Genomic DNA, 23,901 nt, shown 5'->3' on the forward strand with positions numbered 1-23,901 from the left:
TTTTAATTAGCCATCATGCTACCAAACACTTTCAGACTTTTACATTTTTTTCATTATTCTACAAAAAAGAAAGAAAAGAAAAAAGTAGCTATTACTATTTCAATGACGCCAGATTGATTATTTGGTGATAATTTCCAATTTTTACAAAACTGTAGTATCACAGCTAATATGTTTCTCTCTATCAAAATGATCAAACACTGTCACGTCATCATTAAGTGCATGGTCTTGTAACATGTAGCGTCATAATCGTGCCCATAGGGCTGCAGCTAATGATACATTTTCACTATTGATTAAACCGTCAGTGATTTCCCCGATTAATCGATTAGTCGTTTGGTCCATAAAATAGCAAGAAATGCCCATCACAGGTTCCTGGATGCCCATGGCGGTGTCCGATCAACAGCCCCAAAGCCCCCAAATATTCCGTTTGCTGTTGTATGAAACAGAAGATTCCTCAACGGAGAAGAGGGAACAAGCAGTTTGGGGGAATTTTAGCTTTATAAACGACTCCATGATTAATCCACGATCCAAATAGTTGCAGATTAATTTTCTGTCAGTTAATCAACCAATTGTCGTGCCACACCGGAATTTGGACATTTTGCTTCTGAGAGAAAGCCGACAAACCAATGTAATTACGGTAACACAACATACCAACAGTCACACATACGACACGCTAATCGACTGAGAGGCTGCTGCCTTGATTATTTCCTCTTTAAAAAACACAAGATGCCTGATCTCAGTGAGCTGGGGGTCTGGGGTCTACAGGTCAGTTCACTCACATAGTGTTTGTTAAAAAGTCAAACCGAATCACAGTTGAGGGGAAAATCATACATTTATTGCCGATGACAATAACAAATAATTTACATTAATATTCACACATGTAGATGTGCAACAGTCAGCAGCTTTTCGGATCAGAGAAAAACACAAAGATGAGACCTGGTACTTTGACAAGTTGGTCAGGACACAGTTAAGTTGTTTTCAGGATGTTAAAAATCTTTCATCAGCAATTCACTGAGAACTTTGATTTCAGGCCTAGAATCACAACGTGAGCCTTTGTTTAAATAATGACTTCACATGAATTGTGCATAACAATGACAATACGTTTCTCAGTTATGGTAACACTTAGCGTTTACAAGACGTACACAAACATTTAATAAACGGTTTATAACACTCTATAAAGTAGAAGTTCTCAGCTGTAAGGACATTTAAGTGCACAACATTATAGTGTGTTATAAACCCTTCTTTAAATGTTTATATATGGCTTAGAAATGCTAAATAGGGGGACCTAAAATAAAGTGTTGCCCAGACATTCAAATTGGGGAACACCTGAGAACTGATGCATTAAAATGTGTCAATTATTTACCCTCCGTAACAACAGAAAAACATGTGCGTTCATTAAGACAACGTGAGCGCAGCAACGTGGAGATGAGTTATTCCTGAAAGACAATAAACAGGTTTAACATATGAAACGAATGCAGCATTTTCCTAAAGCCATTTCACAAAATCTGTCCAACATCATCTGATCATAGACTGGAAATATTTTATGATTATAGGCATAGTGTGGAGGTAAATCTAAACCCTCTGCCCACAGCTGCATTATTTTTCAGATTTAAATATAAGGTGTAGGTGAGACTGTGGAGAAGACATTAAATATACTTGGCAAGAGACGACGGCACTGCCATGTGTCCTACCTCTCAGCTTGCCAAAATGGACTGTCTGTTTTGTAAAACTGAGGTTATTTTAATGCAACGACATTAACAAAACTGTCTTTGTTCGCAACGTGTCCTGTGTTACATCTCCAGCTGCGAGAGCTATTATTACTACAGTGTTGGTGGTGCTGCTCTAGCGTGAACGGGGTGAGGAGAGTTTGCCCCTTCTCATGCTCTTACTGTTCGAATACGGAAGTGGTTTTTATTTTAAACAGGTGGTGCAGGAAAAGGCTCTAGAGATGACACGACAGAGGGATGTGGTACCTTTAAACCAAAAGGAAACAGCAACGACAAAGCACACCTAAACTTCACCCTTCAGCTGAATTTGACTGATCTTTTCCACACATAACCCTCCTACTCTCTCCAGGTAGAATGTACAAATCGGTCAAGTAAAACAGAATATTCCTCAGTCAGTCGGGTAACTCTTCCTCTGTCTCTGGCCAGAAAAAACAAAACAACTAATAACTTCCTTGGCTAGTTGATGAGATGAAAAGGTGAAGAGAGCAAGAAAGAGATGAGACTGAAAAATTTCCACAACTGTTTCTTGTGTTAACAGTTACGTTTTCCTTCAAACTGACATTGTGAACAAAAGTTAAGGAATGCTGTTTAATGATTTCCGGGCTTTTGCGATGTGTAACGATGGTCACACTTCACAACATCTCTTTCTCGTTCCTTCAAAAACTGTCTAATACCGTTTCTCAAAATCAGCCTTTTTTTCTTGCAGTGAACCCAAGACAACTGACTTGACAACATAACGAGTGGTTGAGGGTTTAAAGACGGAAAGGCTCAGAGGAAATCAGTCAGAACCGCATCACGCTTTTTTGTCCTTAGTGAGCGGAGACCAAAACCTGCATCTAAAATGCGTCTGTGGCCTTCAGCTAACACTACGATGTGTGGTGGTCCTCTTTCTGCTCCCAACGTCCAGCAGTGGAAGTCGATGCGATCGGTTGGGGCAGCGCTGTGTGCGTGTGTGTGTGGTTGTGTATGATTGTGTGATGGTGGGATGATGGTGTCAAGAGGGCTAGCTGAGGAGGTCCGGCTGCAGTCCGATCCTCTGCAGGACGTCCTCAGGCATGCACAGTACTGGATTCACCGGCTTGATCTGTTCGTCTCCGAGGAGGGAGAGACCCGCGACTCCGAACAGAGTGTGAAAAGGATCCACCTGGGACAGTTAGAGAATCAGAAAGAGAAAAAGAAAAAAAAAAAAAATTAGGAGTTGCATGTCGTCACCCACCACTAATAACTGTGGTTGTTATGACACCTTGTGGGAAAACATCGTGGCACAGGTTTTCAGGGTTTAAAAAAATGATAATCTGCATCATGGAGCCAGAGAGAAGACATGAAATTCAAGTAATATCTTCTTAATGAGCTTTAATGGTGGGAAATGTGGAATGGAATCAGCAGAGATGAGTGGCCCATTTTTTTTTTATTCAATTCAGAAAATTGGTGAACCAAAAACTGCCCGACTTCATATTCTCAACTGTGAATAATAAGCTGATTTTCTTTGCATTCTATGATAGAAAAATGAATAATGTTTGGACATTTGGTCTGATGAAAACAAAATGAAAAATCTGATGTTTCACTATTTTCGGGCATTTATAGAGCAAACAATGAATTGATTAATCAGGAAATACTGTGGCAACGGTTGATGAAAAATAAGCAATGGAGAAACTTTTTTTTTTTCTCCCACACATGGCAAAAAAAAAAAAAAAAAACTGATCAAATTCTCACCTACACATTTTCAGGAATTCCAGTACTGAGTAACTTTTATCTCATACCTTTTCACTGGAAAAAATATACAGTGTTGGAGACAAAAGGACAAGATCTGTGTGTATGGGTGAGAGAATCAAGAGGACTGGGAGGGTAAATAGTAGCCAGGGGACATGGAGGTGACTACAGATGAAACAGGGGACCTAACACATTTCCTCTTTCTATGGCAGCACACGGATTTCAGTCGTGTTTCACAGCTCACCATGTCTCCTGGTCTATCAGCGAAACCTCCCGTCTCCTCGTCCTGGCAGGCCAGAATAAATGTTCGCAGCTTGGCCTTGTCGATCCAGTGAATCCTGCCGATGATTTTCAGTGACGTCAACACCCACCACGAGTAGCACACATCTGGAAGCTGAGTGGAACAAAGAAAATCTAACTAGCAGCTACAATTTACTTTGCAGTGGTTTGGTGTAATAATACCAACGACATTTGGATTGGCATGGTGTTGCTGACAACTTTAAAGGAAAATTATCTACAGCAAATACCACCTATATATGGCCTGCATTGTATTTTTAATGTTTAGTCTTGCTGAGAGTAACGGGTGTTGATAAATAGACATTAAAGAGCGGTAAGCACTTACATGCTTATGGGTTGTAAAAGCCAAGGCACAGAAAGGAAAACGACACAAAATCGGTCTGAGAATATGCAGAAACTCTGCAGCACTGATCAGTAAGGTATGAAGTGTGAGGTGAGGATTACTTCCCTGTGTGTACATCTTTCCTTCATACGTTTTATTTATCTCACATGCAGTTATGTGTTCAACACAAACATCAGAGTCAGGTACCATAATGGAATGTGGTAGACTTGTTTTATTTACAACTGTGAGTCACTGTGAAAGGGAACCACCTCTAATAATTTAAGAGACTAAATTTCCCCTGAGAACGTGAGACGTGTTTATGTTAACACTCTTCCAATGTGAAGAAACATGTGGTTTGCCTATGACTGTGAACCCTCAAGGCAGCAGAACTAAACCAGGAATCTGAACACTGCTCTGTTTCGGTTGACATTGTACATCGACGAGGCGGCGTCTGACTGCTCAGAACATCTGTCAAGCGCAAACCTTCTCAGGTCGTCCGTTAAGGCCTCCGGACGGGAGCTGCCTCTCGCAGAGCCACCAGCCCAGCAGGTCGGCGTTCACCTGGTGCAGCTGACCGGTGAGCGACAGGAAGCCAGTGCAGCAGTAAATCTGATAGGAAGAAGGGAAAGGAACATATTTGAGAAGGATTTGAATACATCAGGCCGCATCACTGGGGGGTGTAAATGTAATACCAGCCACCTTCCAGGGTGAGAAAATTTCCTCCTGTTACTGTCGAGAATTGACGACCTCTTTGTTGAGGCAGTCTCCCTCCTACGAGACCATCCTGCAGCCTCACATTTGTGATTTGTGTGAATAATCATTTAAATGCCTGATACTACATGGGTACTAACTTAAAACCTGATTTCTTCCATTAGACTTTTAGTTTGAGCTTATTGCTTTCGCTTAAAAAGAGTTGAAAGAAAGTAAAACCCTCACGACATTTTCCCCGCACTGTACGAGGACATCACTGGACTCACCTGACCAGCGTGAGACTCTGAACCAGGTCTGCAGCCAAAACCTCCGTCAAAGTTCATACAGGATAAGACGAACTCCACAGCTTTGTCAACATTTATCTTGTCCATCTTGCCCTTAGGAAGAACAGAGGGCCAAGAGACCTCTTTAAATTACAGTGTTGTTGTGTATCTACTTAATGATAAAAACCTGTGGAAAAAGTCATATACATACCAGTAACGCAAGTGTAGCAACAGCACAGAAGGAAAACCTTGTGTCTATTTCTCCTGTAGAGACGAAGAACTGTCATTATAATTACAAATTAATCATAGTATGTTTATATTATATTTAAAGCAAAATGTAACAGAAATAAATGACAATTCCTATATTTTCTTTACTGAGATTTCAGCTGCAAGCCCTGAATTGTATTTTTGTACAAATATATTTGAAAAGAATTACATACTATTTTGGGAGAGAGAGTAAGTGCTGATATTGCCTATTATGTAATCCACTGTACTAAAATTCATGTGCGCTTTACATTCATTTCTTTTTTTCATTTACGGAGCAACTTTTACTTGAGACAACATAAGTAAGACTAAACCCTGCTCACCCCATTTGTCTCCTGCAAAGGAGCCGTCTTCCTGCTGCAGCCCTGTGACATATCCCACCACTTTGTCCACATCAATCGCATCCACATTGTCATACAAGCACAAGATCTAAGGAAGATATTTTTAAAAATACCGTAATTAAACCGAGAATGAAAGTCAAAAAACAGAAACAACAACACACAAGGGTTACAGAGCAATCAGGTTAATTTACAAACCTGATTCTAAAAGACCAAAAGGACACCTCACTGATTTTATTGTTCTGTGTGTCATCCAGGATTAAATTCCATTAAAATACATTCATATTTCTGCTTTCTTACCATCTACACTATCTGCTTTTTGATTTATCATATAGAAGATGACACCTCATCAAATTCAAATCAAGGATAAGTATTGTCTTTTTAGTTGGCAACAATTCCATTCAAGGATGCAACAATTAGTCCATTGACAGAAAATTAATCAGCAACTATTTTGATAATTTTTTAATAATTTTGAGTCATTTTTATTTAAGACAGAATTGCAAAATTATCTGGTTCCAGCTCCTCAAATCTGTATATTTTTTGGTTTCTGTGATAGTAAATTGAATATCTTTGGGTTTTGGACTGTGAAACCAAGACGTCACAATCCAAAGATCAAGCGATGGAAATTATCTTAGCTGCAGCCCTAATTGCCACCTCTCGCGGCATAAAATTTGCTGAGAAAACAAGAATAAGCATCAATCTGTCAAAGTTCATGTTGACCCGTCTTAGGAGTCACCTGGACGGCGCTGAGGGTGTAGAGCAGGTGGGGGTCGTGTCCAATGCTGGCGCTGATACCCCCGCACTCATGCTGACAGGCTTTGATGAAGTCTATGATCTCCTCTCGGTTCATGCGGGGCAGCTGGCCCATCAGGTCCATCACCGTCAGCCCCCAGTAGATACCGCTCATCCTCAGGTACTCGGACAGCGTGTACTCCTAGACAAACACACACAGGACACGAAGGAACAACAGAGCAGGATGTGTTTACTGTACAACTCGTGGAAAAAGGTCATTTTTTTAATAGAGTTTAGGTAAAAGACTAAAAGAGTTTATAAACTTTGTATAAGGGACATTGTAAAAGCATTCGTGTGGAGTATGGAGAGAGTTTGTGTATAGAGAACAGAATGTAAACTAAAGCTACGGTAAGGTAAAACCTGCTTTTATCGCATATGTACCACAGACATTTTACGTTTATAATTTGTCCATTCACACAAACAGCAATAGAGAGATTGTACTTTTAAAAGACTGCTGACCAGAGCAAAAGGGCCTATTACTTGACTTTTTACATTGATGTTGACACAATTAGCAGATTCATCGATCTAAAATGTGAGGGCTTGTGTTTTTTCTTTGTTTTATATATCATCATAAACTGAGTATCTTTGATAATTTGTTTGATTAAGTTTTGTTTGGACTGTTGAACTTGTCACCTAGGGCTCTGGGAAACTGATGTCATAAATGATAGTAAATTGAATATCTTTGGGATTTGCAGACAAAGCAAGAGATCTGAAAACAGCACCATGGGCTTTTATATACTATTTTCTGTCATTTTATGCACAAATCAAATTATCAATTAATCGAGAAAATAATTGGCAGATTATTTGATAATGAAAATGAGCCCTATTGGTGCCTTGCAATCACCTACTTGTGTGTATCTTCTATATCTTGTCCTGACACCTTACTGCCTTATTTTAAAAAAAAACTCTGAATTGGAGCTTAAACGATAAGTCAATTAACTCATTAGTCGATCAGCAAAAAATATATATATTTTTGTGATTGAGTACTCTTCGAATCATTTTTTAAAGCAAAAATGATGAAGACTTCCTGGCTCCAGCTTCTTAAATGTGAGGATTTGATGCTTTTGCTTTTCTTTGCCATACATGATATTAACTTGAATATCTTCAGGTCCTGCAGACAAGAGATCTGAGACATCAGCATGGGCTATTATATACTATTTTTCTGTCATTTCATAGACAAAAAAGTTGATTAATGGAGAAAATTATTGGCAGATTAATCGATAATAACATCATCGTAGGTTGCAGCCCTACTGCACTGTAGCTGCAGCATATTTCTTATTTTACAGTTTTTAATCGTGCTTTTTATGTCTTTTTTATAATGTCTTAAGGCGTTTCTGTCTCGCGTACAGCACTTTGAATTGCCTTGTTGCTGCAAATAAACTTGCCTTGTCATTGTGCACGATTTCTAGCCTAACTCGGCCAATGAGAAACAGTCCCAGAGATTTGAGTGGTCAGGAGTGTCCAGGGTATTGTTTAAAAAAAAAGAAAAGAAAAAAGAAACACACACACTCACATAGTCATCTTTTTTGGAGCCGTAGGCTGCGATGTAGTCCGCATGTTTGTCCAGCAACAGTGTGCTGGGAGCGTCAGGCTTAATGATGACATCTTTCACTTGGGTACCCTGACATTAAAACACGAATCAAAACAGTGAAAACAGGCCACAAAACCTGACTGACCTCGTTCAACTGATAACCTCCACCCTTTCACTGTGAAAATCTGACACTGAATTAATTCATATTACGTGTCTAAGTGACTGAATATTGGCTGCCGACAGGCTATGCTGTCGACGACCTACATGCTAACACTGATGCTAGTTACATTTTAGCCGTTTTAAAAGCCGCTTTCACGGATTAAAGGTTAAATTTGGACAGAATGGAGACAAGTGGACACTTTAACCCAATTCGGCTCTAATGTTATCTTAAATTACACTTGCTAACGAATACATTTACAACAATATACAGGTTACCATTCTGAAAATTTTCGCATGATCGACTTTCTTCTTCTGCTCCTGTTGTTGCTGTTGCTGTTGCTGCTGCTGCTGCTGCTGCTTCTTCTTCTTCGTCTTTTTCACGGAGGTTGGAAACCAGCATATGAGGTGCATTGCCGCCACCTTCTGCTTCGAAGTGTGAGCCGGAGAATACATCCTACCCACTTGTCTTTTTTTTTCGTCTGACCAAGCTAGACCGGTTCACTCACGTTTACATATCAAGTTCCTGAATTCCAGCCTTCCGGAGTTGTTCTTGAATACAGAAAAGAAAAAAAAAAGAAAAAATACTACAAACAGGAGCATTTTTATGTGTCACCCACAAATCCACGGGTGCTCTTGAGGGTAAAAGGTCATTTTGAAGAGGAAAAAAAATTAAGTTCAAAGCACTCATGTGGTTGGTTAAAAATAACAGTTTTGATAAACAGGGGCTGCAAATTAATATGGGATACTACATATAAAAATATTTTTTTAAAAACAACACATCAACCATATCAGCACACTCGCGTCATGAGTCTGCCATAGACAAATCGTGCATGGCTGCATGGAGCATGTTGTCCATGGCGGGACACCACAGAGGAAGCAGCTGCCTTGCAAAAAGAAAAAAGAAAAACCATCGCTGCATGCCTGAAGTTTGCCAAAGAGCGCTGTGACACTCGTATGGTGTAAATAGGGCCAAGATGAACACAGCTCAGCAGAAGTTGGGTGATGAGGCAGGACAATGACCCTAAACATTGAAATAAATCTGCTACAGAATGACTTCAAGGAAAATCCACCTTTTTGTAGTTGCCCGGTCAGAGCCCAGACCTCAACCCAATGGTGATTGTGTGGAATGAGCTCAGGGGGCCGTTCACACCAGATATCCCCAGAATGGGGATGGCTGAGCTGAAGCCGTTCTGTATGGAAGAATTCCTCCTGAACACTGTGCGGGTCTGATCCGCAGCTACCAGAAGCGCTGGTTTGAGATTACTGCTGCTAAAAAGGGGTTTGACCGGTTTTTAAATCCAAGGGTTCCCTCACTTCTTCCACGGGAAATGTGAACGTTTAATGGGTGTGTTCGATCAAGCCATGAAAGATTAGAATTGTCTGTGCGCCCTCAGCTGGAGCACATGGTCTATACTTGTGACTTAGATGAAGATCAGATTACCTTTTATGACCAATTAATACAGAAAACCAGGTCATGCCAAAGGGTTCACATACATTTCAAATGGTTATGTAAAATGCATATGTGCCGTGCGCAACAGTCACTACAGTAACTAAGGTGGGGTGTAAAAGGAAAAGTAAATTCAATCCTTTGAAAGAAAACTTGGGATGCTGTAAAACATTTTAAGTTGAGTGTCGTATTAAAGATCTTAGTACACTGCAGCATATTAATCTTTGGTGTACTGTATGATTCTGCCTCCCAGAGGGAAACAGTTTCCATTATTGTCCACAACCCCCCCCCCCCAAAAAAAATAAAAATAAAACAAACACCCAACCATGATCACTTCTGAATGGAATCATTTATTAAATGGATTTACAGATTGAAAAGCTGATGAATTCATTGTGTTATGAATGTTGTCAAAAGGGGATAAAACCGTGACAACTGAACCCCAGCCAACATTTTACATCCATACTTCCTACAGCAGCAGCGGTTCTCCATGGTTAAGTGTAAAGATGCTGCCTCTCTAGTCAACACTAGGCGTTACTGTAATGTAGAACAGCAACTGGAGGATTAATTGCTAAATAAGGCAGAAAAGCATTTTCAGACAGCATGCAGGTTAACAGTTTTTAAAACAACTCATTAGACCAACATTCCTGTGTTTAACATTCTGGTGAGAAACAGTCGTACAGATCAAGAATAAATTGGTTTTACTGTTTGAGAATTTTTTCCTCTTTTTTTTTTTTTAAATAAATGGGTGCAGAATGTCAATAGGGACAACCAAACACTTCACTTGTCACATTTGGTAGGATGTGATAGGCAGAACAAGGCATAAACTGGGGATCCTCCTCGATTTTATTGCCAAGCAGAAACGAGAATAAGACCCAAAAAAAAAAAAAAAAAATCACTGTAATAAAGTGTTGCGACACGGTGTCTGGGTGAAAGTAAGGCTGAACCTGAGGAGCAAAAGTAATCGTGCGTGTTTGGGCTGCCCTTGTCAATTTAAAAATTCAAAAAAAAGTCAACATTTATCAGCAACTTGCCTTCAAAAGAGAAACTTTAATACCAGATATAAACAACTTTACAGTTTGACATGGACAACTGGCAAATAGCGTACAGGGCTAATTCCAAAATAAATACAAGCTTTTTTTAAAATTTATTTAATTTATTTTAATGCCATGGGATTAACACCATATCCAGGCTGTGATCAACAGCAGTGGAGTTTGTGCCTAGCTGCCATTATTTACAACCTGCTATTCCATGTGATATTTACAAGTGGGAGGTGACCTGACGACCTGAATGCAAATGGTTTGAGATTTGATATTTCGTGACTTCATGAGGATCACGTGATCGCTCCATTAAATGATTAACTGAATGAATAATGGCACTATTTCAAAAAGTTTGTGTAGACTGCCGTTTACCAAATCAGGGTCTGGATCGGTCTAGAGTAGTAAGGCAGGATGAAATGGCATTAAGGCAAACAACTTTTTGCACTGTATCCTGAGTTTAAGTGACCGGATCTACTTCCAGGAACACGTGTATGTATAGAAAAATTACAAACTACATTTGAATGAGGACGTGTAAGGTTTGCAGAGTTTACTTCTTGAATTTTCCCAGGTGTTCTCTGGCAATAATGAGTCTTTGGATTTGAGCAGTTCCCTCGTAGATCTAAATTAAAAAAAATGGAAATAGAAAATCAAAGTTAAAATTAGAGAATGAAGTTTGGCCAAATACTACCTCTGCTAGCGGCGATTAGGTGCACAACACCACCACCCACCTGGTAGATCTTGGCGTCTCTCATCAGCTTCTCTACCGGGTATTCGCTGTTGAACCCGTTGCCTCCAAATACCTGAACGGCGTCCGTGGCCACCTGATTGGCGATGTCTCCAGCGAAGGCCTTGGCGATGGAGGCATAGTAGGTGTTTCTGCGGCCCTGGTCCACTTCCCAGGCTGACCGCTGGTACGCCATCCTGGCCAGCTCCACCTTCATCGCCATCTCAGCCAGAAGGAACGACACAGCCTGGTGCTGTGAAACAGGAAGAGAGGGGCCTGTTGATACTGCACTCATCTTTGTTCTTTTAAGACTGTACACCTGAGTTGTCAATTTATTATTATAAATAAATTAATAAATAATTAATAAGTACAGTAATGACAGTACTGTCATAAGCATTTAAAAAAAAAAAAACGAACAAACCTCAGCGATAACTTTGCCAAAGGTCTTCCTCTCCAGTGCATAACTGGTAGCTTCATCAAGTGCCCTCTGTGCCAGGCCTGTTGCGCCTGCTGCCACCTGTATAGCATTTATTGCATTAGCAAAACAGACAAATCTCCAGTGACAAATTTAATTTAACATGGCATTTTATTTCCAATATTTGGAAACTTGAAATAGTTTCGTTGTAGCAAGGGAATCTCAGATGTTGGGTGATGTCTTTGATGCTATGTGGGCAGTTTTTAAAAAACCTATGAGGTTGGTAAAGGTCAACTTATTAGAACATTGTTTGCTTTCCTTTTACAGATTTTTACTGAAAAAAGTACCTGGAGCATATCAGTTTAAAGTTATGTCCACAAAAATCCAAAAGTTACTTTTCTGCTGCAAAAAAAAAAGTCCTGCTGGGACAAGGCCAGCTCTTGTGTGTTTTAAGAGAACTTGTTTTGGGGAAGACTACAGGACGGCCCTTACTGTAAGATGACGCCACCCTTTTCCAAACACTTTACACCTCACCCTGTTGGCAAAGCTTCCCTGAAAACCACATTTGTGTATCTCGCCTATCATTCACAGTATCACATTTTCTCCTGTCAGACTCCTGAAGTAGTCAGAATCATTTTCTCCGACATCTAGCACTTTTCAAAGTGTCTTTTTGACCTCATCGTCTGTTCGACAGATTCTCCATGGTTCATTTCTGCATTAAAGACTTGACACTACAACCTCATTTTTCAGGTCATGAATTTCTTTACTCTTTGGAGGAGAAAAAAAAAAAAAGGGGGGAGGCCAAAGACTGTTTGACCCAGATTTTTGTACCTGAGAAACTTTTTTTTTTTTAAAATACATTAAAATTCCCCTTGATAGCAGTAATGTGTTGGTGTTTAATACAAAAATAAATTCGAGAACAATCTTATACATTTGTGTATCACAGATATTCAGTCCAATTCAGTTACAGCTAAGATACTTACTGGTGGCCGAGTGCTGTCGAAGGCACCCATGGCAATTTTGAAGCCAGCTCCCTCTGTGATCAGGACGTTCTCCTTCGGTATCCTCACATCCTCAAAGGTGATTCCTCTGGTATCAGAGCACCTCTGGCCCATGTTCATCTCCTACAAGTACATGTTATCTCCTCGTTATAGTGTCAAGTTATTGGACTGCATCAGAAACACATTATGGGACCATCCTGGCTGGATACATGCGTTTTCCTATAAATCTAATCTTTTATAAAGCCCTTATCCTTAGGTAGAGTTTATGATGCACTTCATAAAAAGGGAGGCAAATGATTAGAGGGATAGTCTGCAGGTTTCCATCTCTAAATCATATGGCTGCCCTAAGTTTTAAAAAAAAAAAAAATGTTAATTCGGCGAGGGAATCACACTTTTGGCGTTTTCACAGAAAATGGTTTCCCAGAAGTGGGTATAAAAACTAAGATATGTATCATGTATCCACTTTAGAACAATTGGGGGTTTGTTCCAAGCAGGTTTATCAAGTTTCTGGCATTTTCACAAGTCATTTCCTTACGTCAGTCCATGTTAATAAAAAAAAAGTTCAGCCCAATCTTACCTTCCTTCCTACTTGAATTCCTGGAGTGTCAGCATCTACAATGAAGCCAGTAAAAGCCTTGCCGGTCGGACATTTAGGGTCTGCGTTGGTGCGGGCCAGGACGAAGTACCTAAAAATATGAAAGTCATAAATGGTCAAATAACCCTCAGAACAACAGACAGATGTTTGTGTTCATTACCCATATACTGTATATTAGGACATGTGCAAAAGTATGGGTGCTCTTGGACAAATTACATATTTTGCTGATCTTTAAAGTAATGATTCAACAGCACCACAAAACTACATCCTCCAAAATGATCAAGTTGAATCAACACCTCTCAAACAGTTAACAAAAACTGAACAGTATAACCTTCATGAAAGTAGGATTTATTGAAGGACTGTTGTATTAGACGGCAATAGTTTTAGCTGGTCTACCTAATAAACTGCCAACCAAGTGTATACACTGTACAACAGCAGCAATATTAGTGCATACATACCAGTTAGCTTTCCCACCATTTGTGATCCACATCTTCTGCCCGTTAACAACATACTCGTCACCCATCTTCACAGCTCGGGTCTTGATGCCGGCTACATCAGAGCCGGCCCCCGGCTCTGTGACACAGTACGCCTGCCCAAAGCAAACCACACGGGAGTTAACACTGATCTGATGGAAGTGATAGCGGTACCTTGTTGCTGGAGTCACGACACAGTAGCAAAGTAGTGCTATAATATGTCAGGGCCTATGTTCCTCCCTTCACAAGAAGCCATTTATTGCTGCTAATTCTAGAAGAAGTATTAAACAGAAACTTTCAGACTGAGAATCTCATTGTGAGCACTGTGTGGAAAGATTCACTATTTTACAGCCTGTTTTTTGTAGGAAACTTATTTCATAAGGCTGCAACTTTTAATTCTCTCTTAAATTTGCCGATTATTTCCTCAGCCTCAACTTTTTAAATCTTTAACATTTTTTGGGGGGTTTCCAGGTACAGTCAGGTGCTTGCCTTTTGTGGCACAGTTTACAAATTTATCGCTCATTAGGACATGATGTCCTGAACACTCCCTGCGTAGGTCTAATTGGATACATCCCTAAAAACATCTGAGGGTATGTGAAGCCTTTATGAAAAGTCAGATTTAATAAAGCTGATACTAGTTACTTTAACTTTGCATAAACAGTGTAATTTTAACAGTTAAATGTAGAAGTAAAAAGTACAATATTTCTACAGTATAAAGCCACACAAGTTGGATAGACTGAAGTACAAATATCTTAATTGTACTTAAGTACAGTCCTAGATAAATGTAAATACTTACACACATAAGAGGCTCCTCAGTCATCCTTCCCAGGTATTTCTTCTTCTGTATGTCAGAGCCAGCAAGAATAACAGGCATTTGCTGTGTGGGAGAAACAGATGCAAGTTAATTTCCTACCTACAGTATGTTGCTCTTCAACATGCTTGTGTGCATTAACCTTTTAAAAAAAAAAAAAAAAAAAACAACACAACAAACTTACTCCCAGAGAGTTTGCTTCTATGGCAGTCTGTACCCCTGTGCAGCCATAAGCCAGCTCTTCTGTGATGAGGCAGTTGTCAAAGATTGACAGGCCCATTCCACCTGAATACAAAGATGAGCACAACAGGGTCTCTGGCAGTGTTTTCAAAACAGAAGTCCGCCAATTTGCCTGAAATAAGCCATCTACACCGACAATTAAATTAAAGAACACACACACACAACTTAGATGCTACTTCAAAAAGCCAATTCAATGCATATTTACTAAGTCTGGCTATTGTTCAAGCCAGAGTCTAAAAACTAAACCGTTACATGTCAAGATGCTTCAGGATCTGCAGGGCCTGCCACAGTGGGCGAACCCAGCATAATGTTATGCAGAAATTCAAAATGTGGCAGGTAGTTTTGAAATAGTGGCCAAGAAAATAACCTACCATATTCCTGTGGAATGTGACCGTTCATAAGGCCAAGCTCCCATGCTTTCTTGATGATGGGGAACGGATACTGCAAAAATGAAAAAGGATAATTAAAGAGTTAGTCACACTTATTTAAAAAAAAAAAAAAAAAAAAAAAACCCCCACACACACACACACACACACACAACACTTGATCCCCGGAGGGATATTCATGTGATACAGCAGCTGAGAAAAAAAAAAAAAAAAAAAAAAGTTTCGACATGAAAAAGTTATGCACATTACAATACCTTAGACTATGTATAAATTGTGCTAATATTTGTTCTATGGCTCTAACGATTATTTTCCATTATCAATAAATCTGAGGATTATTTCCTTGATCATTAATTTAGTCTATGAAATTTAAAATAAAATAAAGCACTGTTTGCTCTTAGGTGGAATCAGTCTAATTAGTCTTAAAAATACAATCTGCCAACTTCACATCAGAATAGTGTGTTCTTCAACCTGCCCATCTCCTGTTAAGCTGAGGAGAAGCAAAGTACACAGATGTATTTACTTAGTCCAAGATAACGACATCCATAAACTTAAGTCAGTCAGTAAAGAAAATGCAGCAACAGGCATGATCACCATTGTTTCTAACCAGTTTGTCTTTTATTCCACTGTTACCATTTCTGTAACAATCTGCGGTACTGCAACCTCATGTTTAGACACATAAGAGCAAGTATTGCAAACCCTGAAAACTCATAACGTCCCTGGAAAAGTTCCGGCATGCGCACACGCAGTCACTCTGACTCAGAAAATATGCAGTGTGAAGACAGCTTTAATGGACAGTAGACTATCAAGTCGCGCTGTATTTATTCACATATACATTCACTGCAGCCTAATCCTTAGTCTATATACTCACTTCACCACTCCTGTCAAAAGCGGGTGCGGCAGGGATGATCTCTTCGCGTGAAAACTTCCTTGCCAGCAGCTGGAACTCCTTCTGCTGCTCAGTCAACTCTGCGGGCCAAAGCAGCAAGAGGAACCATGGTAACAGCTTCAACACACACGTCAAAGAACACGCACACATTTTTTTCCCCAGGTCTGTTTGAATATACGTGCAAATATTGTTTTAAAGAGTTACTGGTTGCTGTAATGATTCTCGGTGTAAAATCCCTTCCTAAGGCGATTTCAATGTAAACAATGGGAGACAAAATCCAGTCTTCGTTGTGTGCTTTCAAGTTTAGCTAAAGCTAATACGAGGCGTCAACAGTCTGGGTTAGGCAACACAAGCGAGTATTTCCATTGTTAGTGCCAGATTTCCTCCAGGACATGAAAATGTGTTTACTAACACACATCTACATATAATACCTTGGTCTTTAGCAATCTTATAAATTTATACAACGCAGGTTAAGCCATATAATAAAATCACGTTGAAAACTTTTCAAAATGTCATTTATGACAATTTTACACATTTATAGATGCCAGATTTTTTTCTCTCCTAAATCTGTCAATATTTCTCAGTATGGACTACTTAAGTACCTCAGGTCGCTATATACTTTAGGAAAAAAAAAAAAAAAGTAAAAATAGTTCAAGATCCAAGGAATGCATTTAAGGGTTAATAAAAGTTTTAAACAAGGGAATTTTTACCCTATAAAGACTAAGTTTGAAAGATACGTGATTTGTCTAACTCATACCCCTAAAAACTCATATAGGCTTCAAATAAAAACTTTGACATTTATTTTTTCACAGAATGACGACTGTGCATCTTGGCCTCCATTGCTCATACTGGAGTCGCTTCAGGAAGGGATCTCTTCTTGGCTAGTGTGGACAAGAGGAACTGTTACAGTGAACAGTGTAGATAAGGGCATGAGAGTGTTGTTTTTAAAGCAGGTATGAAAAATATGAGCGTATCCGCTACGGTCACGTAAACGTTCTACATCCTACATCCTACCCACCAAATGAGAAGCCGAGAGATGATGAGTAGCTGCCGGAAGTTGCTGTGACATTGGCCGCGGTAGCAGTGGAGCTCTGCAGCCGGATCCCAGACCGCACACTGGCTCTGAGCACCTGTGTGTGTGTGTGTGTGTGGGGGGAGGAAAAAAAAAAATGCGACACAACTTATAACCACCTGGATTTAGGTAAAAACAAACCAAAATAAATAAACAAACACTGTCCGCTGTACAATTTAAAAAAAAAAAGCTATATTACTTAAGATGTAGTTTTATTTCCTATCCTATGTTATTGCTCTCACAGGAAAAAAAAAAAAAAAAAAAAAATTTTCTTTGTATAAAAATGTAGAAATAAAGTAATATTTGCATAAACAAATATAACTGATAACCTCAGAGCTGGACTAGATAATACAAGAGGGGCTCAATTCTGAGCAAAACGCTATGATGTAATGTAAATAGTAGAAACACCATAACAAAGCGCCTTAAAATGAGTTAAAATGCGTTTTGACCGTTGCAGCTTTTTGCTAGCTACCGTTAGCTTGCGCGTAGCCGTCCGGTTGCGCACTAGAAAAATGAAACTACGGCTCAGGAGGGCAACGAGCTGCGGCGGGCAATCGGTCGTTAACTAAACCTATATAGATATGCCGGTGAATTAACGCTAAAATAAAGCCACTTACCTTGGTGAACAGCATTGTTGTTGAAACACGTCCGAAAAACAGCACAGACTTGACCACGACCCTTGCCCTACATCAATATGAGCGTCGTCTCAGCCAATCACGGCGGCGGGATTTGATCACATGTCACGCGTAACGTGACTTTTGCCCCATTTAAATTACCTAACCCAATCTCTGCTGCGCTTTACAGCTGCGCACGAGTGCACAGCGCCACCGCAGCCACCGCTGGCTACCGGGGCTGCAAGCCGCGATCATTTTCGTCGTCGAAAACGTCTGCCAGTTACCTTCTCCAATAACTGATCAATCGCTTAATCTGCACGACGTCGAAAACCGTGAAAAATGCCCGTTAAAATGCACAACGGTCCATCGTGATGTATCCAAATTTCTTGTTTTATTCATCCAACAGCCCCCAAAAGATACTCAGTTTACGCTCATCCTCACATTTGAGAGGTTGAAAAAGACAAATTTTTGGCGCTTTCACCGGAAAAATAATTATCAATCGATTAAAAAAAAAAAAACATAGTTGCCAAATAATTCACTGTCAGTTGTTGTGGTAACGCTGCTGTTCATACACAAAATCTCTCCCTGGAATTTAGTGTGCAAGTATGAGGTAGCACAAAATGGAAGTAATTGGACAGTAATTGAGTAAATGTACTTAGTTACTTTCCACCACTCGATCATCACATGGCTCATCGTCAGTGAGAATCAGTTTTAATTACACTACACTATCCATAACTACACCATATTTAAAATACCTACACTACATACCTCTACAAAAGTAAAAGTAGCGATGTAGCAGTATAAAAACACTCCGTTACAATTAGGTCCTATGTTTAAAATCTTATGTAAAATACAAAATCAGCTAAATGTACTTTAGAGTGTCAAAGAAAAAAGTGCTCATACTGCAGGTAAACAGCCCATGCATGGTACTGTCTTATTTACATTATTATATATATATATATATACATTATTTACATATTAAATTACTTATTATTAATGATGTACACGGTCCATTGCAGAGGTCTCCCTAATGAATTAAAAGAGCTAAAAAAGACAGAAGCGTCGTGCTGGAGGACGATTTTCCACAACCTGGCAACCCAAAAGAGTCTCTTATTAATGGCTTATAACTGATCTATAAAACCATTAGCAGCCTTTTAACCAGCCATGAAAAGATCCTTACCAGGAAGTGTGTTAATGTCCTGACAATTTTTTTTGCTTTGAGTTTCCGTTTTCTCCTGTTTTTAATTCCATATTTCATGGAAGAAAAAAAAAAAAAAAAAAAAAATCTTGTAATTTTTACTTTAATACATTTAAATGTTATTCAGATTATATATGTATACAAATTATACAATAGGACACACAGCTAGAGATAGGAGTACTAAAACACTGAAGTAGGTCCACCTTAACTGCCTATAATATTACATCTAACACCAATCCTACCATAAACAGTGTAGTTTATACAGGCCAAGTTGAACAGGTACTCCTGATAATTTCCTAAAAACTGTGTTGATTATTAGTGTACTTTGCATCTCAAGAGCCATTCACTGTGTATATGCACTAGTGGATTGGATGAAAGGTCAATAACTGCACTGATTTGCTGTTTGTTTTAGTCACCATCAATGTTTAATAAGATTAAATTATGCATCCAGCCTCTGACAGGAGGAGTCATGTGTCCCCACCACCTTGCTGATTAGGATTGAACTAAGAAGAATGGCAGCCCAGTCATTTCCCAGTAAGAGTATTAACCTAGATGGCAGATTAAGTGATGAGTCTCACAACGCCGACAAACAAGTAGAAAACGAGTAAAGCAGTGAGCGCAGACAGTTGTGTGGTGGGAGGAATTTTATTGACGTATCAAACAGCTGTACATCTATTTGCCTTTCTTGGCCTTGATCTTCCTCAGGTAGAACTCGAGCTCCTTGCCTTCCAGGACGTAACCGTCTGCCCTGCCGCACTGGCCGGGTCTGGAGGCGATGCAAGCTGCGGGAGGGAAGAGAGACATGTTCAGTGGTGAAGGTGGATAGACCGTCTCAAACAAAAACAGGCAGGCAACAGTACTGCAAGTCAAGTGTCAAGAGTCCAGCTGTGAGGTTACAGAAAATACTGCTGTCAGATAAAATACTGTCACCATCCCCCTAAAAGATGCTTAATTAGGAGTTTAGCCTTTATTTAAAGCATAAAAGTGATCATATGTGTATGGGAGTTCTTTCACATTGAGTTTTTGACCTGACACAACTGTCTATAACTTACCATGACTTTACAACAATGCTTCAGCCCACGTTTTATTTTTGGTCCGAAAAATATAACTTTGGACTGATTTATTTGATATACTGATGTGGTATTAAACACTTTCATAACTGCATGGTAAAGCTGCTGATTGAAAATAACTACTATGACTTTCTGGTGTGCAATAACTTGACTCATCACCCTCTGTGAAACAAAACAGTACAAAAAACAGCCTCATCTGTTGGAGCCTAAATAGCTAAATACTTTGCTTGAGGTACGAGTGTACAAGGGCAAATATCTTAACTTCTCAAATTGAATGATTTATCCCACAGGATAAGATTAAAAATTAAATTTTAAGTCTTCAATCACATGTGAGGTGCCCTGAATTCTGCAAATTTTCACAAGACAAAAACAGATGGCATTTGATCCCCTGGAGAGATTGGGTGACTTTCAGGGAACAGCCATCCAGGGCAGTACGACACAAATGCTGGACTTACCAAGCAGTTTTCCCTGCTGGAACTGCTCTTCCAAGAGGGTGCTGATTTTAGCTGTCTTCTTACGCTCATCGTATTTCTTCTGGGTCCTCTTTGACCTCTTCTTGTTCAGGACCTCTTCCTCCTCAGGAGTCTACAAGCAATAGAGGAAAACAAAAAAGCTCATTAGGTGGATGTGACGTGCGTGAGCAAATTTCAAACCCAAATTGGTATCCAGCACTAGGGGATTTAAATGTATAATAAACACTGCTGCAGATGTCACTGTAGGCAACAGGTCTTTCTCAGAGTCTTTGTTATCACCACTTTCATTCAGTAGCAGAACTGGACAAAGTTATCTTCATGGAAAGACGTGCAGTTAATCAGGTGTCATGGGGAAGGAAAAAAAAAAAAAAGACACGCCTTTTAATTGTCTTGTGATCCTGGTTGTAATATTGTCACGTCAAAAAATGATTGCATTCATATATAAATAACAGTCCACTTTAAAACCTACCCGAAAGTCCATTTCCACACAGACTAATTTTTACAAATTATACAAATTAAAATTAAAAATTCAGACTGATTTGAAATACCCATCAAAACCAGCAGATCTACTACCTTAATGCAGACTAAGTGCAACTGCAGGTTGGCATTATGGCAATATATAATAAGAGCGGTTCAATTTTTTTTTTTTTAAACTTTTGGAGGCATTAGGTCCTGGTATTACAAAATTAAAATGTCACCTTTGTGTAGATGGGACAACACAAAAAGACGCCTTTTCAAATTTATCTGCAAATTAATCCACGCACTTATCCTAGTTTTCGATTTTATAATTTTCACCATCTAACGGCTATCAGAGCATACCCACAGAAGCTAAACAAACACTGCCAAAATAAAAGCTATGTAATAATGTTATAATTACCATCACTCAGTAAAAACAAGGCACTTTAAACGTTAGCACTTTCCCCCACATACCAGCTTGGCTCCCTTCTTGCGTCCCAGAGGTGTGGCGTAGTGAGCCTCATACCACTGCCTGAAGGGGAGGCTGTCGACGAGGACGATGCAGTTCTTCACCAAGGTCTTGGTTCTGACCAGCTCGTTGTTGGAGGCATTGTAGACCACATCAATGATCCTGGTCTTCCGTGTGCAGCCTGAGCACACAAAAATCAAGCGTTAATAGCAAAAGCAGACTTCCTATTTTATTTGTCAACAAATAAATCTTAAGAAATTTTCACGCATGTCAATATATGAAACAGGTCTTTCTCAGAGTCTTTGTTATCACCACTTTCATTCAGTAGCAGAACTGGACAAAGTTATCATCATGGAATGATACATGAAACATCCAACAGTACCATGAAATCAAAGTGACGCTGAAGACAAACTCACACTCAGAGCCCCATGAGTAGTTTCCAACATCCAACCTCAGAGCCCTGTACTTCTTATTCCCACCACGGACCCTCACTGTGTGGATGCGACGAGGTCCAATCTACAGAATTAAATGTTACATTTTAGTGTTACGATAATCTGCCCATGATTCTGGTTATATATGGGTAAAGCCTGCATTCTGAGGGCTCATGGAAAAATAAACATAACAGTACCATGAACAGGCATTGAAGCGTGTCAGTGTAACTATGACAAGTCCTAACATTGGTAGGTCCAAAGCTTTGAACCAAAACGGTGCAAAAAAGACCCACCTAAGGTCAAGTTTTCATCAACCACGCTACATCACATTAAACTTGGCTTCTGAAGGCAAAACACTGGTTTTTAATTCACCTTTGTGTTTGCAGGAGGGCGTCCGAGCTCATACTTCCTTTTCTTGTGGTAGGGCTTGCGTTTACCGCCGGTCTTGCGGCGTTTATGCCAGTTGTCCCTTGAGATACCTGAAAAGAAAGGGAAAAAAGCAACAACCAGGACTTAGATCTATGGACAACTTGCAAGATGTTTACCACAAAATAATTTTCTGTGCTTGAGCAATCAGTTCTCCAAGGTAGAGGTTGTCCGCAATTTTAATTCGGAATCCGCATGAAGAGTTTCATCATGTCACTCAAGCAATTTTTGACCATCAAAACTACATTTTCGACTGTCATTTAAAGTACATAATAAAACAATGTTTTCTACAGGACTTGGAGATGTAACTAAAGTAAGAACATAACGATTTAGAGCTGCAATAATTAGTTTATCAACAAAACAGTTAACCCCAAAAGAATTTAGTGATTTTTAATTATTTCAGTCATTATTCTCTGGTTTCATTTTCTCAAATGTGACTACTCTGCAGTGCCCGTTGTCCTCTGATTGGAAACCCACAATCTATGGCTTTTGGGCCATTCCGACAAAACGCTTTAAGCCCCCAATTTGAGGTTTAAAAAACTTCGACGGATGTGTCACAACTTTCTGACATATTTTCTGATCGTACGGCCAATCGACTAAGCGAGAACATTCTCAATAATAAGAGTAACCATTAACTGCAGCCCTAATATGATGCAAGTCATGCTTTGAAGCCCGTTCTATTACTATTTAACTGTTGATACCCAATGAAATAAAACTCGTCTCGGCACGAAGACTAACTCATTTTTGTTGAAATTTCTTTATCTTAAAAATCATACTAACCCCCTTAAAAAAGCTGCCTGCACCTTAAGTTACCTATATAGGCATTTTTTAACTTACTTATAGCCATAACTTACAGATAAATTATGTTAAATGCAAGAATCTACTCTAAGTATTACTATTCGCCGTTTCGGTGCAGAAGCATGACACGATCACGTCCTGCCGCTAGCTAATGCTAACACAAGCGCTACATTAGCCTGACGGTCTTAAATCTACCAGTACCAGCACAAAGCCTCGTTCCAAACAACCGACATGTTAAAACTGCCAACGCCGAACCGTGCTAAAATACCCCAATCTCACAAAATGCAAACTAGGCCCGTTTTCAACCACACTTCCATCATCCACTGCTAACTACATGGCCAACCTGATCAGCCATCTTGCATCAGACATCCACTGGAAATTATTTCAATAAAATAAAATCAATTAACTGTAGACCAAAAAGATAACGCTACGTCTGTTTATATAACATTTAGCTCAAATATTGCCAACCATTATTGGATTATTCCTTCGTTAAAACATCAGATGGACAAGGATTCACCCTCCGACCCGAGCTTGAAAACACGTACCCATTCTCAGGCGCCGGCTAGAAAGAGGAACCGCTAAGGCTCATGGGCAGGTTTGAAGCCATGTGTTCTCGCGAGAACTAACGCCACAGTGAACGAGGTTTGCTTGTACAGCGTGATTTATTCGTGAATTCTTACACACAAAATACACCTTTATTATATGTGTTAGCTAATTAATTTGTCTTTATAAACTATTGCGCTAACATCAACGAATATTTCTTTTTTA

At 39.5% G+C, this 23,901-nt stretch overlaps 3 protein-coding genes and 3 non-coding genes across 6 annotated transcripts; all 6 read right to left on the bottom strand.

Moving 5' to 3' along the window:
* Window positions 1–810: 810 nt before the first annotated feature.
* rabggtb (Rab geranylgeranyltransferase subunit beta) lies at window positions 811–8,604 on the bottom strand. The gene is made up of 9 exons (XM_040144528.1): window positions 8,388–8,604; window positions 7,935–8,042; window positions 6,366–6,563; window positions 5,615–5,720; window positions 5,239–5,291; window positions 5,031–5,141; window positions 4,537–4,662; window positions 3,679–3,828; window positions 811–2,868 (listed from the first exon to the last, which is right to left on the bottom strand). The coding sequence occupies exons 1-9, from the start codon at window positions 8,562–8,564 to the stop codon at window positions 2,728–2,730; spliced, it is 1,170 nt and encodes a 389-aa protein (XP_040000462.1). The 5' UTR covers window positions 8,565–8,604; the 3' UTR covers window positions 811–2,727.
* A 1,969-nt stretch (window positions 8,605–10,573) lies between these two features.
* On the bottom strand, window positions 10,574–17,929 carry acadm (acyl-CoA dehydrogenase medium chain). Its single transcript, XM_040144357.1, has 12 exons — window positions 17,816–17,929; window positions 17,145–17,256; window positions 16,109–16,206; window positions 15,226–15,295; window positions 14,799–14,899; window positions 14,600–14,680; window positions 13,789–13,919; window positions 13,313–13,421; window positions 12,718–12,858; window positions 11,741–11,836; window positions 11,324–11,572; window positions 10,574–11,214 (listed from the first exon to the last, which is right to left on the bottom strand). The coding sequence occupies exons 1-12, from the start codon at window positions 17,828–17,830 to the stop codon at window positions 11,143–11,145; spliced, it is 1,275 nt and encodes a 424-aa protein (XP_040000291.1). The 5' UTR covers window positions 17,831–17,929; the 3' UTR covers window positions 10,574–11,142.
* Window positions 17,930–19,636: 1,707 nt separating this feature from the next.
* On the bottom strand, window positions 19,637–23,790 carry rps8a (ribosomal protein S8a). The gene is made up of 6 exons (XM_040144665.1): window positions 23,679–23,790; window positions 22,282–22,388; window positions 21,895–21,994; window positions 21,484–21,659; window positions 20,536–20,665; window positions 19,637–19,792 (listed from the first exon to the last, which is right to left on the bottom strand). Exons 1-6 carry the CDS (start codon window positions 23,680–23,682, stop codon window positions 19,683–19,685), a joined length of 627 nt encoding a protein of 208 aa, XP_040000599.1. The 5' UTR covers window positions 23,683–23,790; the 3' UTR covers window positions 19,637–19,682.
* LOC120799523 lies at window positions 20,810–20,878 on the bottom strand. The gene has a single exon (XR_005708847.1). It is a non-coding gene; the product is annotated as a small nucleolar RNA SNORD38 (small nucleolar RNA).
* LOC120799524 lies at window positions 21,767–21,836 on the bottom strand. The gene has a single exon (XR_005708848.1). It is a non-coding gene; the product is annotated as a small nucleolar RNA SNORD38 (small nucleolar RNA).
* Window positions 22,123–22,230, bottom strand: LOC120799525. Its single transcript, XR_005708849.1, has one exon. It is a non-coding gene; the product is annotated as a small nucleolar RNA SNORD46 (small nucleolar RNA).
* Window positions 23,791–23,901: the final 111 nt, after the last annotated feature.

Source organism: Xiphias gladius, chromosome 14 (assembly GCF_016859285.1).
Source record: "Xiphias gladius isolate SHS-SW01 ecotype Sanya breed wild chromosome 14, ASM1685928v1, whole genome shotgun sequence".
Classification (NCBI taxonomy): Eukaryota; Metazoa; Chordata; class Actinopteri; order Istiophoriformes; family Xiphiidae; genus Xiphias; species Xiphias gladius.